We start from the raw sequence: 15,619 nt of genomic DNA on the forward strand, positions 1-15,619 counted from the left end.
AGGCACTAAATAAATAGTTACTATTTCTTGTGTGAATTAACAGATACATGGGCACTTACCACAAGTTTAAGAAAAACCAGTACAATACACTTGAAGCCACCTCGCCACCTCTCATGTTACAACCCTTTCCCAAAGAGATATTCACTCTCCTGAATTTGCTGTTTATTATTCCTGAGCATTTCTACTATGTATGTGTACATCCTTAAGCAAACCATAGTATTTTTTTTTTGCAAGCTTTGACATTATATCATTATCACTGCAAATATTCTTCAACTCATTTTTTTACTCGACCTTGTTTTTAGCTTCATCCATTGATACTTACTACTTTATTTTTCATTTCTGTATGTTATCTCACAGTATGAAAATAATTCACTTTTCCAATGGCTTGCCATTACAGTGCTATGAATGTTCTTGTATATAATTCCTGGTGTATACATGTGTTTCTCTAGGGTATATTCCTAGGAGTGAAATTGGGGGCTCATAGGATTTTATAGACTAAATATTTCCAAATTATCTCCAGTGCAGTTGTTCAAGTTTACACTTACATCAATGGGGCATTTGGTTTCCAATTGTTCCATATCACCATGGAGAGATTTTTTTAATAGATGTGAAAGTGTTTTGACTTGCAGGCCTCTTTTACTATGTTTCCATTTTGTTGGTTATATTTCTTATTTTGTGGATGCCTTATTTACCCATTTTCCTTTTTCTTATTGTATAATGCTTTAAAATATTCTGATACTGATCTGTAGTCCATTACGTGCAGTTATAAATATATGTGTGTATCTATGTATTTTTTTGAGCTATTTAATTAGTTGCAGATGTTATATTTCACTCGTCTTATCATGATTCTCCTAAGAACAAGGACATTCTCCTACACAACCACAATAATTTATCACACCCACAAAATTTAACATTTACATAATCCTATTACCTAATATGAATATAGTCCATAATAATGCTTATAACTGTTTGTATCTCTTAAATCCATGACCCAATCAAGGTTCTTACAGTCTACTTAGCTATTTAGCTCTCATTTCTCTAGTCTCCTTTAGTTTAGAATAGTTTCTCCATTTTTTTCTTCTTTTGTGATATGAATATTTTTGAAGAGGAACCATTGCTTTGTGAATATTTTTCCCTCAATTTTGATTTACCTGATAATTTTTCTCACCAGTAGATTCAGGTCAAACCTTTCTGGCAGGACTATGTCATGGATGATATATTTTCTCAGTAGCTGACATGAGGTTTTAGATGTCAGTTTGTTCTATTGTTGGTTTATCAGAATTAACTTGCAAAGTTATACAAAAAAACCCTACCAAGATTTTAATTGGAATTGATTTATATTTAGAGATTAATTACATTTATTAGATTTATTTCTAGGTACCTTATATTTTCTGTGCCATCTAAGTATTTTTTATTTAAAGATTTGTTTTTATGATAAATGGTATCTTTTAAAAAATTCCATTTTCTAGCTATTTGTTACTAGGGATTATTTATTACTGATATTATTTCCAGCGGTTCTTTTTTATGTGCTAAGTATATTACACTCAAATTGTTCAAAAGTTAAGAGATACATAATGACATACAGTGAATGTCTTCCTCTAACCCTGAAGGTAACCATCCAGTTCTTTCCCAGAAGCAACCAATATAAGTAATTTCTTACTTACTCTCCTGGAACTATTTTATATAGATACCATAATTGTGTGCATGTATTTATATACATGGTATGTTACCAGTAAATAAATGTCAGGGCTACTAACAGAAATAAAACCCAGAGAGAGGGCCTAGTGTAGGAAGGATGGTTTGGTTTTATAACTAGATGTTTGTAATGACTATAAAACTTCCCAAACACTCCAGAAAAAGCAAATGATTTAATGGAAAATTCCAAAATACATGACAGCCATTGCTGTTCAGTATACTTTGCTACAATGATTCCATGTGCTTAGGAAATGGAAATAGGGCTCTTTAAAAACAGCAGATCACAGTTTTTCCTTGTGAAGCCCTTCACTCTTCTTTCAGCGCATACAGAACGTCATCCTGGCTGATGTTGAGCCGCACACGAAGGAGCAGGTCATTCCTGCTGGGCTCCACAAGGAGGAGGCGGCAGGAGCCTAGGTGAGAGCACACCGCCATGGTCTCTGACATGGTGGGGTATGGGAGACCCTCCATCCTGCACAGTGCCACGTGTTGACTGTATACCTAGAAACAAAAAACAAACCTGAGGTCAGCTGCCAGAAGGTAGTCCTGGGTCTGTATCCAATCATTATTTCTTCTTTTGGGAAAATGAGACAGTTCTTTTCCAGGATACTCAGTACCCCAGAAGGCATCAAGGGGTGCCCCACTGGGGCACAAACACAGGGGCAGAATGTAGTACTGGCCTCGGAATCAGACAACAGCAGGTCTGAACCCTGGTTCTGCCAATTACCTAAATAAGCAACCTGGGCCAGTTATTTCACTTTTTGAGCTTCAGTTTTATCTATTAAATATACTACAATATTACTCATGAGTTAATAGATATAATATGCTTAGTAACTGTCACAGTTATACAAACAGTCCTCATCTCCATGGGCTGAGTGTTTCTACTGAGATTGTCATAATTCAAGTAAAATTTTGCTATAAGGGCATTTTCCTTGGCAGAAACAGCAGGTGCCAAGGCATGTCCCTTGGAAAAGCGCAAAGGCCTAGAGAGAATACAGGTCACTCTCTGCAGAAAAGCTGTCTCAGGCTTCACAAAAACAAAAACGGGCAAAACATGACTAGTGACTAAATGTTTAAAAAAGAATTTAAAGAAGAAAAGCTGAAAGGAAATAAACAGCTGGAAGGAAAATGTTTTCCTGACATCTCTATTTGTCTAAAACATACTCGTACATACAGATATACAAACTCCCAGGTATATACTTAAACACCTTTAATAAACCACTAAGGCTCAACCCTAATGATTCCTTTTACTTGATGTAGTTGAAATTATTCTCAGAGTGTTTGGATTGATCTCTGTGATTTTTTTTTTAACATCTTTATTGGAGTATAACTGCTTTACAATGGTGTGTTAGTTTCTGCTTTATAACAAAGTGAATCAGCTATACTTATACGTATATCCCCATATCTCCTTCTTGCGTCTCCCTCCCACCTTCCCTATCCCACCCCTCTAGGTGGTCACAAAGCACCGAGCTGATCTCCCTGTGCTATGCAGCTGCTTCCCACTAGCTATTTTACATTTGGTAGTGTATATATGTCAATGCTACTCTCTCACTTCATCCCAGCTTACCCTTCCCCTCCCCGTGTCCTCAGGTCCATTCTCTACGTCTGCGTCTTTATTCCTGTCCGTTTTTTTTTTAGATTCCATATATATGTGTTAGCATACGGTATTTGTTTTTGTCTTTCTGACTTACTTCACTCTGTATGACAGACTCTAGGTCCATCCACCTCACTACAAATAACTCAATTTCGTTTCTTTTTATGACTGAGTAATATTCCATTGTATATATGTGCCACATCTTCTTTATCCATTCATCTGGCAATGGACACTTAGGTTGCTTCCATGTCCTGGATATTGTAAATGCAGCTGCAATGAACATTGTGGTACATGACTCTTTCTGAATTATGGTTTTCTTAGGGTATATGCCCAGTAGTGGGATTGCTGGGTCGTAAGGTAGTTCTATTTTTAGTTTTTTAAGGAACCTCCATACTGTTCTCCATAGTGGCTGTATCAATTTACATTCCCACCAACAGTGCAAGAGGGTTCCCTTTTCTCCACACCCTCTCCAGCATTTATTGTTTATAGATTTTTTGATGATGGCCATTCTGACTGGTGTGAGGCGATACCTCATTGCAGTTTTGATTTGCATTTCTATAATGATTAGTGAGGTTGAGCATTCTTTCATGTGTTTGTTGGCAATCTGTATATCTTCTTTGGAGAAATGTCTATTTAGATCTTCTGCCCATTTTTGGATTGGGTTGTTTGTTTTTTTGATATTGAGCTGCATGAGCTGATTGTAAATTTTGGAGATTAATCCTTTGTCAGGTGCTTCACATGCAAATATTTTCTCCCATTCTGAGGGTTGTCTTTTCGTCTTGTTTATGGTTTCCTTTACTGTGCAAAAGCTTTTAAGTTTCATTAGGTCCTATTTGTTTATTTTTGTTTTTATTTCCATTTCTCTAGGAGGTGGGTCAAAACGGATCTTGCCGTGATTTATGTCATAGAGTGTTCTGCCTATGTTTTCCTCTAAGAGTTTTATAGTGTCTGGCCTTGCATTTAGGTCTCTAATCCATTTTGAGTTTACTTTTGTATATGGTGTTAGGGAGTGTTCTAATTTCATTCTTTTACACGTAGCTGTCCAGTTTTCCCAGCACCACTTATTAAAGAGGCTGTCTTTTCTCCATCGTATATTCTTGCCTCCTTTATCAAAAATAAGGTGACCATATGTACGTGGGTTTATCTCTGGGCTTTCTATCCTGTTCCACTGATCTGTATTTCTGTTTTTATGCCAATACCATACTGTCTTGATTACTGTAGCTTTGTAGTATAGTCTGAAGTCAGGGAGCCTGATTCCTCCAGCTCCGTTTTTCTTTTTCAAGATTGCTTTGGTTATTCGGGGTCTTTTGTATTTCCATACAAATTGTGAAATTTTTTGTCCTAGTTCTGTGAAAAATGCCATTGGTAGTTTGATAGGGATTGCATTGAATCTGTACATTGCTTTGGGTAGTATAGTCATTTTCACAATGTTGATTCTTCCAATCCAAGAACATGGTATATCTCTCCATCTGTTTGTATCATCTTTAATTTCTTTCATCAGTGTCTTATAGTTTTCTGCATACAGGTCTTCTGTCTCCTAAGGTAGGTTTATTCCTATGTATTTTATTCTTTTTGTTGCAATGGTAAATGGGAGTGTTTCCTTAATTTCTTTCAGATTTTTCATCATTAGTGTATAGGAATGCAAGAGATTTCTGTGCATTAATTTTGTATCCTGTTACTTTACCAAATTCATTGATTAGCTCTAGTAGTTTTCTGGTAGCATCTTTAGGATTCTCTATGTATCTGTGTATCTCTATGTATCTGCAAACAGTGACAGCTTTACTTCTTCTTTTCTGATTTGGATTCCTTTTATTTCTTTTTCTTCTCTGATTGCTGTGGCTAAAACTTCCAAAACTATGTTGAATAACAGTGGTGAGAGTGGGCAACCTTGTCTTGCTCCTGATCTTAGTGGAAATGGTTTCAGTTTTTCACCATTGAGAACGATGTTGGCTGTGGGTTTGTCATATATGGCCTTTATTATGTTCAGGTAAGTTCCCTCTATGCCTACTTTCTGGAGGGTTTCTATCATAAATGGGTGTTGAATTTTGTTGAAAGCTTTTTCTGAGATGATCATATGGTTTTTCTCCTTCAATTTGTTAATATGGTTTATTACATTGATTGATTTGCATATATTGAAGAATCCTTGCATTCCTGGGATAAACCCCACTTGATCAGGGTATATGGTACTTTTAATGTGCTGTTGGATTCTGTTTGCTAGTATTTTGTTGAGGATTTTTCCATCTATGTTCATCAGTGATATTGGCCTGTAGTTTTCTTTCTTCGTGACATCTTTGTCTGGATTTGGTATCAGGGTGATGGTTGTGATTTGTTTTTAAACAAGGCTTGTTCTGAAAGCTTTGCCCCACACTATACCATAAGCTGTATCAGGGCAGCAACTTTTGTCTTGCTCATCTTTGAATCTCCCACTCCCAGAAAAGTATCTGGCACATAGTAAAGCCTCAATCTAATATGCAGATGCAGAAACCATTTGCTAAAGGTCTCTTCTCATGCAACTCAATTAAATATCACATAAAAATAGGCGCTGGTTTGATATTCTTTAGCATAATCAGGTTGGCACAAAATAGAGACAGACTATTACACAGTGGTTAAAATTCCCACATATTATATTTTAAAGGCACCAGACCAAAATAGGATTTTTTAAAAAGTAGATCAATCACCTGTTGAAATGTTGCTTCCTCCAGTCCTGATCGACGGAACTCTGCAAGGATGGCTCTCAGGAAGCTCTGTTCCAGAACGGAGGAATTTCTTAAAGAAAATGAGGAGATGTGAATTCTCCTAAGTGGCTATACCATCAACCCAAGGAAAGCCAAATAAAACTTCTCTGTGTCTTTAGAGAAGAGAGAGGAAAAAACTTGGGACTATTTCCTCCTATATTCCTATATGATTTGGCAAGGATTTCCCTTCCCCTCAAAGTCTCAAAATGATATGAAAAATAACACTTTGGAAGTAAGGGAACACAGCAACTATATCTGGGCATGTACCAGCACCCCCATTTCATGGTTGAGTATATCATCCAATGTGAGAGAAGTAGCTACTTCCTTCTTCTTGTTTCCACAGCACTTTACTTCATAAACACCTATAGTGTAACTCAATACATGGTAATTATTCTCCTATTATACTAGGATTACATTTCTGTCTCTTTGACTAGACTATGCCCCTTAAGAAAAAGGACAGCACTGTCAATAAATGCAGGTTGTATGAGTAAAAGCTTTGAAAGGGAAGCATGCTTCCATGGCCCTCTGCAGTGGTCTTCCAAGGGAGGTTCAGGGTCAGGAAGCAGAAGCGTCTTACTTGATGGCAGTGATGTATGACGATGAAAACATCTCCTCTACTGCTTCCAGTAAGTGGGCTGTAGTGACCAGGCCAGGGGAGTCGGGCTTCTGGCAGGAGAACTCACAAATCTCTGTGGCACGCCTACAAATGTCCAGGCAGCGTCGTGCATCTCCAGAGAGGGCTGCTACCTACAAGAGGGAACATTTTATTCCTTGAGATCCCCTTGCCGTCTCAACCCAGGAGAAAAACCGATTCTGTGTTCAGCTAAAAAGGAAGGGCAGGGCTGGGAATGGACTTAAGCATGAAATTAAGTACTTAGCCCTGGCTGGGAACCTGGTGGGAGCTCAGATATAAATTATTATACTGTGTCTGAGACTTTTCCCCAAGTCCACAACTTTGTCTTGGCCTTAAAGATAATTCCAGAATGGAAGAGACAGAAATTCTCAACTTTATTTAATATTAGAAAAATGAAGAAATCTAAAAGAAGAGACCTTTGGCCTAAGATCATTACTGAACCATCTGGAGACACAAGGGTCTTGTTCCTTGCATGAAGAGAAAAAGCCAAGAGGCTGAGGTGGAGCCTATTTTGGAGATAAAGCCACAGCCTGAGCCTCCCTCACAGCATGTGATGAATTTTGGAAACTACCTGGTCAATGGCTAAATGAACCAGAATCAAGAGGGAAGGAAGCCATGGAGCTGGAGGACCCAGAGGAACCTGTAGTTAGATGAATTAGACCAACCCCCCCATGCCAATGGCTCTGCTTTTGTGCCTTCCTTTCCATGTGCACAGAGGCTGAGGGGCTCCTGGGCTCCCTTTACGGGCAATCCTATACTCTCTCCCAAGATGACATAGGAGGGCTCTTGCATTTTAAATTTAACTGAGGGAACTCCTGGACTCACCATTGCCTGCAAGGGTTTCTGTTTCTATATTCCCAGTGCTTGCCAGCAACCCTATCATTCGCCTGACAACCATCGCAGGCGATGACATCCTGCCTGATGGCATCCCAAAATAACTATTTCCTTCCAAAATTTATAAAACATTAATCTTAAAAAAGCAAATCGTATAGGCATACACATACATGCATGCGCACACACACACACCAAAACTAAGACATTAAAAGGAGTCATTTCTGGGAAATGGGATTATAGATTTTATTTTTTTATTTTTTGACTTTTTTTCGATTGGGGTATAGTCGCTTTACAATGTTGTGTTAGTTTCTGCTGTACAACGAAGTGAATCAGCTATATGTATACACATATCCCCTCCCTCTTGGACCTCCCTCCCCCCCATCCCACCCATCTAGGTCATCACAGAGCACCAAGCTGAGCTCCCTGCACTATACAGCAGGTTCCCACTAGCTATCTGTTTTACACATGGTAGTGTATGTATGTAAATCCCAGTCTCCCAATTCATCCCATCCTCCCCACCCCACCACTCCCCTGTGTCCACATGTCCGCTCTGTACATCTGCGTCTCTATTCCTGCCCTGCAAATAGGTTCATCTGTACCATTTTTCTAGGTTCCACATATATGCATTAATATACAATATTTGCTTTTCTCTTTCTGACTTACTTCACTCAGTATGACAGACAGGGTTATAGGAGTTTTTAAATGTTTTGTGTCTATTTAGAATTCAAATATAAGACATTCAAAACAAAAATCACTTTTCCAGTAACCCAAGACGGAAACATGAGCGCCAGCGTATATTATTCCCTCCTTCTAATCTCCCATATTCAGCTGGTGAGGATGTCCTGGGGATGTTTCCGCCCTGTCACTCCTCCTTTCCTCTGTGTGAAGCAGCACCATACAGTGGTTAATAGCAGGGACTCAAGGGCTGCTCAGAGGCCTAGAATCAAAGTGGACAGGTGACCCTGGGAGGCTAGAAAACACCCAAAGCACTTCCCACTCTGAGGGTACCTGTGAACCCTGTGACCATAAGCACTCTTTTTAACTGCTGCTGGGGTGAGGGAGACAAAAGAAAAAGCTGGGGCCACCCAACATGGAATCTAAGAAAAGACCTTGCATAAACTTGGGACCCAACCTCCACTACAGCCCCAGTATGAGAGTGAGTGAAAGACTTACAATGCAGAAGGGATGGCAAGAAAAATGGCCTGTTGTGACCTTGGCGGTAGGTGGGTGTAGGGTGACAAAAACTCACCGAGTCTTTGCAACCACAAGCCCTCACATGGATTTGTAGCCCAAATTTATGTTGTCTCCTAAAAACCTCAAGTAAAGAATTTTGTTTAAAAATGGTCCCAGTTGGTAGTGCCCCTCAGTAACTGACAGAAGCACAAACAAACTAAATGAATTCAACTTCAACCCAGGCTTCAATCAACTCTCAGATAAAGCTCTTAAGGAACATGAGCATACAGTTAAAAAAAAAAAAAATCAAGACACAAAAAACAAGGAAACAAGGCCATACAGACACATGAATCAGCAATCAACAGAAGTAAACCCACAAAGACTTCAGATATCATAAGATAAACAATATAGGTATGTTTATATGTTAAGAAATAAAAGAGAGGTTTGAAATTACAGGGAAGAGTTTTGGGTAAAAACAGCAGCCAAATTTGAAGTCTTCTGAAACCTTAAAGACCAAGAACCCTAAATAAGAAAAGGAAGCAACTGGAGAGCAGTAAACAATATAATTCTGAAAGTTGGAAAGAAGTGGCAGGGTACTGGTTAACCTAGCAGACTGAGAAAGCCCATTCCTAAGCCCGCAGTGAGGAATCCAAGAAAAAACCTAAGTTACACTAAAAATCTTCAAAATGCTCAGGAGTTAGTGATACTGGAACTGGAGGTAAAGGGGGAAGTTTGGCTAAAACACAGAGGACTGGTTGAAAGTTAAGAAACGGATGCCCTAGATCAGGAGTCAGCAAACTATGGCCTGCCACATGTTTTTGTAAATAAAGTTTTATTGTAACACAGCTATGTGCATTTGTTTACATATTATATAATACACGGCTGCTTTCACAATGCAACGGCAGAGTTGAATAGTGGTGACAGACCATTATGGCCCAGAAAGCCTAAAACATTTACTACTGGCCCTTCACAAAAAGTTTGCTGACCCTTGCCCGAGACCTCTCCCCCATTTCATGCTGTTGGTGAACATCAGGGCCACTGACGGAGGGTTTAGGGCTCTGTGAGAAAATTTTGTGCCTTGGTAATCTGTACTGTTTCCATAAAACTCTTTGCCCCGGAGATTATCCCTCATGTACCATGGCAGGAGACCAGAAATTTATTCTAGCAAGGATAAACAAAAAAGTCTCTGGACCTGTAACACTAGGTATTGTTGCAGAGGAGGGGATGCCCCTTACTAAATATAGATGGTTACTATTTGCATGCTGAATTTGAAGACCTCTACCCTCCCTGACTCCAGCCCACCTTGCCTGATCCTAGAACACTGCCCTGCAGGCAGGACAGGGGAAGCCTACTCTTTGAAATCTGACTATCCCAGAAAATATGGGAATAAACTAAAGATAGTGAAATTGGCCCCATCAGATTACCCCTCAGCGAAGCTCTCAGTGAACAAGCCCCACTTATATACTCAGAGCTCCCAATCAGCTCTGTAATCTCCACCCTTAGACCTCAGTAGACCACAAAGGCAGCTGAGGAAAGTCTAACAATGCAGGATAGAGATCAAAACCAACAGACAAAGCATCTTAGAGGAAAAGGGAGAAAACAACCTCAAATAAGTAGGATGGTATATAAAAGGACCATTCAGAGGAAAAAAAAGAACTTTTAGAGACTGCATGATTGCAGAGGTGGAAAAACTCTACCAACAGAAGGGTTAGATAGTAACTTTGAGGATCTCTCTCCTAGAAAGTAAAGCCTGGAGATAAACACCATATCTCGCTCACCTCTGACCCTAATACTTAATATAGTACCCAGCTTTGAACAGGTGTTACAGACGTGTGTTGCTGCTATAGGCATTCAGAGTTCACATCGTTTCCAGTAAGAAACTAGAAATACGTTTATAACTCTTTTAAGTGCTGAAATACTGTGGATGTGTGGTTTCTTTCATTCAGCTCAAGGTGGACATTTAACCTGAGTTGTTCCTCAGCAGCCCCGGAGAAGTCTTAGTGGAATCTCAATTGGCATTCTCCCAGTAAGTCCGGAGGGGGTAGGCATCCCACACTTCATACCTACCATGGAACATGCACCCTGCTAGGTACATTACAGACATGGTCTCATTTAATTCTCACAATTACCCTATGAGGTAACTATTATTATTCCCATTTTTCAGAGAAGAAAACTGAAGCCCAGGAAGTTTTTAAGTAACTTTTCTGTAACCTTCCACATGCTTATTAAAGTATTAGAGCCAGAATTCAAACCAGGTTTGTCTACCTCACTCACTATGTTGCCCTTTTGATTATACAAAGCTCCCTGAATCAATTAATCTTCACTTGTATATAAGCCCACCATACTCAGAGCCTTCTAATTAGTTATACAATAAGAAGGTTAAGGAATTTTTCAGAATTTTGTTTCTATGTTTTGGTATTTGTTTTTACAGGACTTCCTAGTTTTTTCTTCATCTCCAGAGCACCCAGCATAGGGCCTCACATGGGCAGATACTCAGCAAAAACTGTGGGTGTGACTAGGAGCTCCCCGAAGGTGACTTACCTTCCTGGCTACCAACTGGATGGCATCATCCTCAAAGGCCTTTAAATGTTTGAGTCGGGACACCAGGATCTGTTGCAGTTGGCTGTGAGTATAGGGCTGGAAGGACATCCTGGTTAGACCCTGGGGAGTCAAGATGACAGAGGAACGAGTTCATGGATTTCCCACTCCGATAGTCCTGGTGGAAAGCCACCTGCAAGTCCCCAAACCTGATTTCCAAGTCCCATGTAACAATTTACACATTTCATCCCAGGACTACCACTGCTTCCAGCTCCTTTTGTTACTGACAATGGCCTGTGGGATCCTGTAGGGCAGTAGCTCTCAACTGTTTTTTCATTTAGCTTAACAGAATCTTTTATTCTATGGAATCATTTACAAGTAGATCTGAGCAGAGGTGCTCTCGTTAGAGTGGGTGGGACGATCTTCGCCTCTACAACATGCACCGGCTCGGCTCCCGGTTTCACTCCTGCTGAACCACAAGGTCCACAAGGGCAGAGACCGTGTCTGCCCCGTTCACAGCCATACTCCATGCATCTCACACTGCCTGACAAGGGTAAGCACTTAAGTATTTTTTTAAATAATTAAACCTTTAGGGCTCTGTGCAGTTTAAGAGTGCAGAGGTAGCAGAACACCAAGAAGATACGTTTGCAGAAAGCCATGCAATGGTGACATATTTAATTCCAACTTAGTAATTATAAGAATTTCAGAAATCACATTTCTTACTTTTCCTGTTTATTTTAGATTCCTATGTATTCATTTTTGGAGAACTCCTTGGCCCAGCTTATGGGTCTGTTAGAACAGCTTGAGAATCGCCCTACCAGTCGGCTGGACACCCGGTTCATCATGAGGCGCTCTGGCAGATCCATGGTGTTGGCGATGGTCAGGACCACAAGCCGGGCCTCCTTGTGAGTGGGCCAGTCAAAGAGATTGTACATTATGTCTTGTTTCTGAGTCCACAGAAGGTCGAGCTGCCAGGAAATGGGGAGAGACGCAGGGTCAACCACAGAGACAGAGCTGGGGCCCCGGAGTGAAGCCTGTTACCACTGCTTTAGCTTCATGTGCTCTCAGGTCACACCACCAGCAAGGACATCAATAGACACATGCCTCTCACCACCAGAGTGAAGGAAGAAGGCAGCCAGGACTTTCCTCCCACCCAGTATTTGCTCCCGGGACACTGCAATCAAGTGCCACGCCACTTCTTCTCCAGTCCTTCCGTGGGCGCCTCCTTACCTCGTCCACAAGCAGCACAGTGGTTTCCCGAGAGGACCCTCGAGTGCGGAATCGCTTAGCCAGCAGTTCTGCGGCGTGGTGAGCTGTTGCCCTGTGACCCGTCAGCCTCTGCGGTGGGGCGGGGCGGGGCGGGTGGGGGAGTGAGTGGTGAACTGTCAGGACTTTACTGCCCTGGCTTAAAGTTAAATCTGCACATAGAAGAAGCTGTTCAGCCTGAGGACTTCAGTATCCTACCCTCTGCCTTCCACTGGAAGGAGAAGAGAAGGCAACGAGAGACAACAGATAGTGTTTGAAATGCAAATGAGCCACAGGCTGGCCCCAGAAGCCCCTCCAAAATCATTAGTGTATGGCTCTGTAACTGGACATTACTGGTTCCAAGATAACGGCTAATGAATGAAAAAGTGAGATGCAAACTTCGGCCCACCTCTAACCCCTTTTCCGAGTTGCCACAATGCCTGCTGTGTACAAATGGTTTTCACCATGTTGGTAAGTACTAGCTTCCAGAAATGCCTATCCAGCTCCTAGACTTCAAGGTCCTTGAGGGTAGGAATTCTGCCTTCTTTGCCCTTGCTACCTCTACACAAAGGACAATGCTTGGCAAGTTGTAAACATGTAATATGCACAAAATTAAGTAAACCTTTCCCTTTTCATGTGCCACCCAGAAACTGTATTTTCCAAAAAGCCCAAACAGGCAAATCCCTGGCAGTCCAGTGGCTGGGACTCCGTGCTTTCACTGCCGAGGGCCTGGGTTTGATCCCTGGTCGGGGAACTAGGATCCTGCAAGCCACGTGGCCAAAAAAACCCCAAAACCAAAAGACAAACCAAAAAAACCAAAACAAAAAGCCCAAACAGCTTTGCTCACCTGCAAGATTTGCACATAGACTTGGTGGGGCTCTGTCAGCTTCATGCCATTGACCTCAATGTATTGAAAGGGAGGAACATCATTTGCTTGGGATGCCTGCTGCAGGCAGCGTATCACCTCGTGTACAGTGGCAGTCTTCCCTGTCCCAGGGACCCCGGAGATGTACATGCACCTGGGGCAAGAAGAGAAGACCCCGGGCTAGGTCTGTGCAGCTGCCTTACACTATCATCAGTTATGAGTATGAGAATGTGTGCTGAAGGAAGGACAGAGGCCCCTGAAATGTGGAGGTGGGAGCAGTAAGGACCATCCTTGGAAGCTGATCAGAGCAGGACCTGTTTATATAGAATCATTCATTCTATAAGCAAGGCTGTATGCAAAGTGCCCACCCAAAAAAGGCCAGTGTCATTTTCTCTGTAAGACAGAATTCTATAGAATTACTTTGACAACAAAAACTGCTTCAGAAGCTTAGGCTTCAGCAATGGCCTTGCCTGTTCTGACACCAGGGAAAGACTGCTTGGGTGAACTACAGCACCTGAGGTGGTACTAGCAGGGCCTTCTGCCCTGAGCATCCTGCTTCCTCAACATGACTCACCCTCCAGTATGGTCAAGGAGTTTGCTTTCCACAAAGTTGTACATGTCTTGGAATTCCTGTTCCCGACAGGGAAGAGACCCAGGTACAGCAGAAACATGCAGCCTAAAGTTGGTGGTAAATGAGGGAAAAGGAGGACTTTAGAAGCATTTTACTATCTACTCAATAATAAATGGAAAAGATTTATCTATAGTTTCTATTTGAAACCTTAATCTCACATCCAAGGGAATGCCTTCATTCTTAAACTTCTTCATTTGGCCTTTCTCCACCCAGACAAATCACCCAACTGAGTGGTTCTAACTAAGAGTACATATCACCTGGGGGGGGTTCCCCAAATCACATGGGTGGACCTCATCCCACATGAGATTCTGATTCAGCTGATTTCTGGCAAGATCTAGGCTTATTATTTTGAAAAAGCCCCCACGCAGTTCTAAAGGGTACTGCAACTGAGAAGCAGTGTCCTGACCCATCACCTTCCAACCCTGAGAAAGTGGTGGCAGTGGACTGCACACTCCTCCCCGAGCCTGTCCACAGCAGCTCACCCAGACACTGCTTGAGGTTTCTTCTTTCTAAACACACACGTTCATCTTACTCTCTACCTTTATTATGTACACCAATGACTACAAAGCACTCCCAGTTCATGTGAACGAAAGCAGGGGCCCCCGAGCGGTGTCACCTCAGCCGGGCCTCCTCCAGCACATTGGCGGGCTCCTGGGCAGCCAGGTTTCGGCTGCGGATCCGGGGAGTGGCGTGACGTGGTGTTCTGGTCTCGGGCTGTATTCGAAAGAGAGAACATTTAGATAATCAACAAGGACCTACTGTAGAGCAAAGGGAACTCTACTCAATGTTCTGTAATAACCTAAATGGTAAAAGAATCTGGAAAAGAATGGATATATGTATATGTATAACTGAATCACTTTGCTGTACACCTGAAACTAACACAACACTGTAAATCACCTATACTCCAAAATAAAAAAAGAGAGAGACAGAACCTATTTCAGAAGGAAAAAACAAAGCAAAACTCCATCCAGGATGCATCAGCAAATCTGACTCATGATGAGCTGATAAAAAGAATAGAGGTAGTGAATTCCTCTTAGTTCCTTCCTGTATAAATTACCAAGATTCTCCCTTTCTCTCCTCACATTACACATACATTTTGTTCATAGTCCAAACACAATTTCTTATTTCTAATTTACATATAGTATTAGGATTTGAAAACAATGTCAGTCTGAGGAAAGAATGAATAAAAGTATGGATTAAATACTTTTCAAAGTAAAATACTATCTTCAAAGAAAGGCAAATTATTAAAAAATCCTAAATACTCTGCCCAAACAGGGTACAGTAGCAGGCATAAACTGGGTTTGATTCATAAGATCCTCCTCTATTCCGCCCCCATGAGTTGCATTCACTGATTAAAATAAAAAAGCATCTTTAAAAAATTTTTTAAAATTAAAAAGATCTTCCTCTAGCCTTCTTTGAAAATATGGTCAATCTTTAGCTCAGAACTTCCACGATCCACTACACAGTACTTGAAGAAACCTCCCCAGATTTTTCCACTTCAAACCATAGGGTCATTCAGTTTAGGCCCACAGACCAATTTCACTATTCTCTTTTTTTCCTTGCTGCTGGCTCATTAGAGCAGGCCTGCTACCCAGTAGTATTCATGGTGTTTCCACAAAGCACTCCCTTTTGTGGGGGCATTTCACCTACCCACCCTCTGCTTGTAGCCAAGCTA

At 41.2% G+C, this 15,619-nt stretch overlaps 1 protein-coding gene across 8 annotated transcripts in view; it reads right to left on the reverse strand.

Annotated features, from left to right (window-relative positions):
- Nucleotides 1-1,859: 1,859 nt before the first annotated feature.
- The window catches only part of ORC1 (origin recognition complex subunit 1), a 33,256-nt gene continuing 19,496 nt past the window's right edge, over nucleotides 1,860-15,619 (reverse strand). For all 8 annotated transcript variants that reach the window (XM_057535394.1, XM_057535362.1, XM_057535381.1 and 5 more), the window contains 9 exons: nucleotides 14,561-14,658; nucleotides 13,888-13,989; nucleotides 13,296-13,467; nucleotides 12,434-12,541; nucleotides 12,022-12,171; nucleotides 11,207-11,326; nucleotides 6,602-6,771; nucleotides 5,968-6,055; nucleotides 1,860-2,196 (listed from right to left, as the gene is read on the reverse strand). In XM_057535394.1, the coding sequence (XP_057391377.1) occupies nucleotides 2,002-2,196; nucleotides 5,968-6,055; nucleotides 6,602-6,771; nucleotides 11,207-11,326; nucleotides 12,022-12,171; nucleotides 12,434-12,541; nucleotides 13,296-13,467; nucleotides 13,888-13,989; nucleotides 14,561-14,658 (1,203 nt within the window). In that variant the 3' untranslated portion in view covers nucleotides 1,860-2,001. The remainder of the gene's footprint in view (nucleotides 2,197-5,967; nucleotides 6,056-6,601; nucleotides 6,772-11,206; nucleotides 11,327-12,021; nucleotides 12,172-12,433; nucleotides 12,542-13,295; nucleotides 13,468-13,887; nucleotides 13,990-14,560; nucleotides 14,659-15,619) is intronic.

The sequence above is a fragment of the Balaenoptera acutorostrata genome, chromosome 1, assembly GCF_949987535.1.
Source record: "Balaenoptera acutorostrata chromosome 1, mBalAcu1.1, whole genome shotgun sequence".
NCBI classification, from domain to species: domain Eukaryota; kingdom Metazoa; phylum Chordata; class Mammalia; order Artiodactyla; family Balaenopteridae; genus Balaenoptera; species Balaenoptera acutorostrata.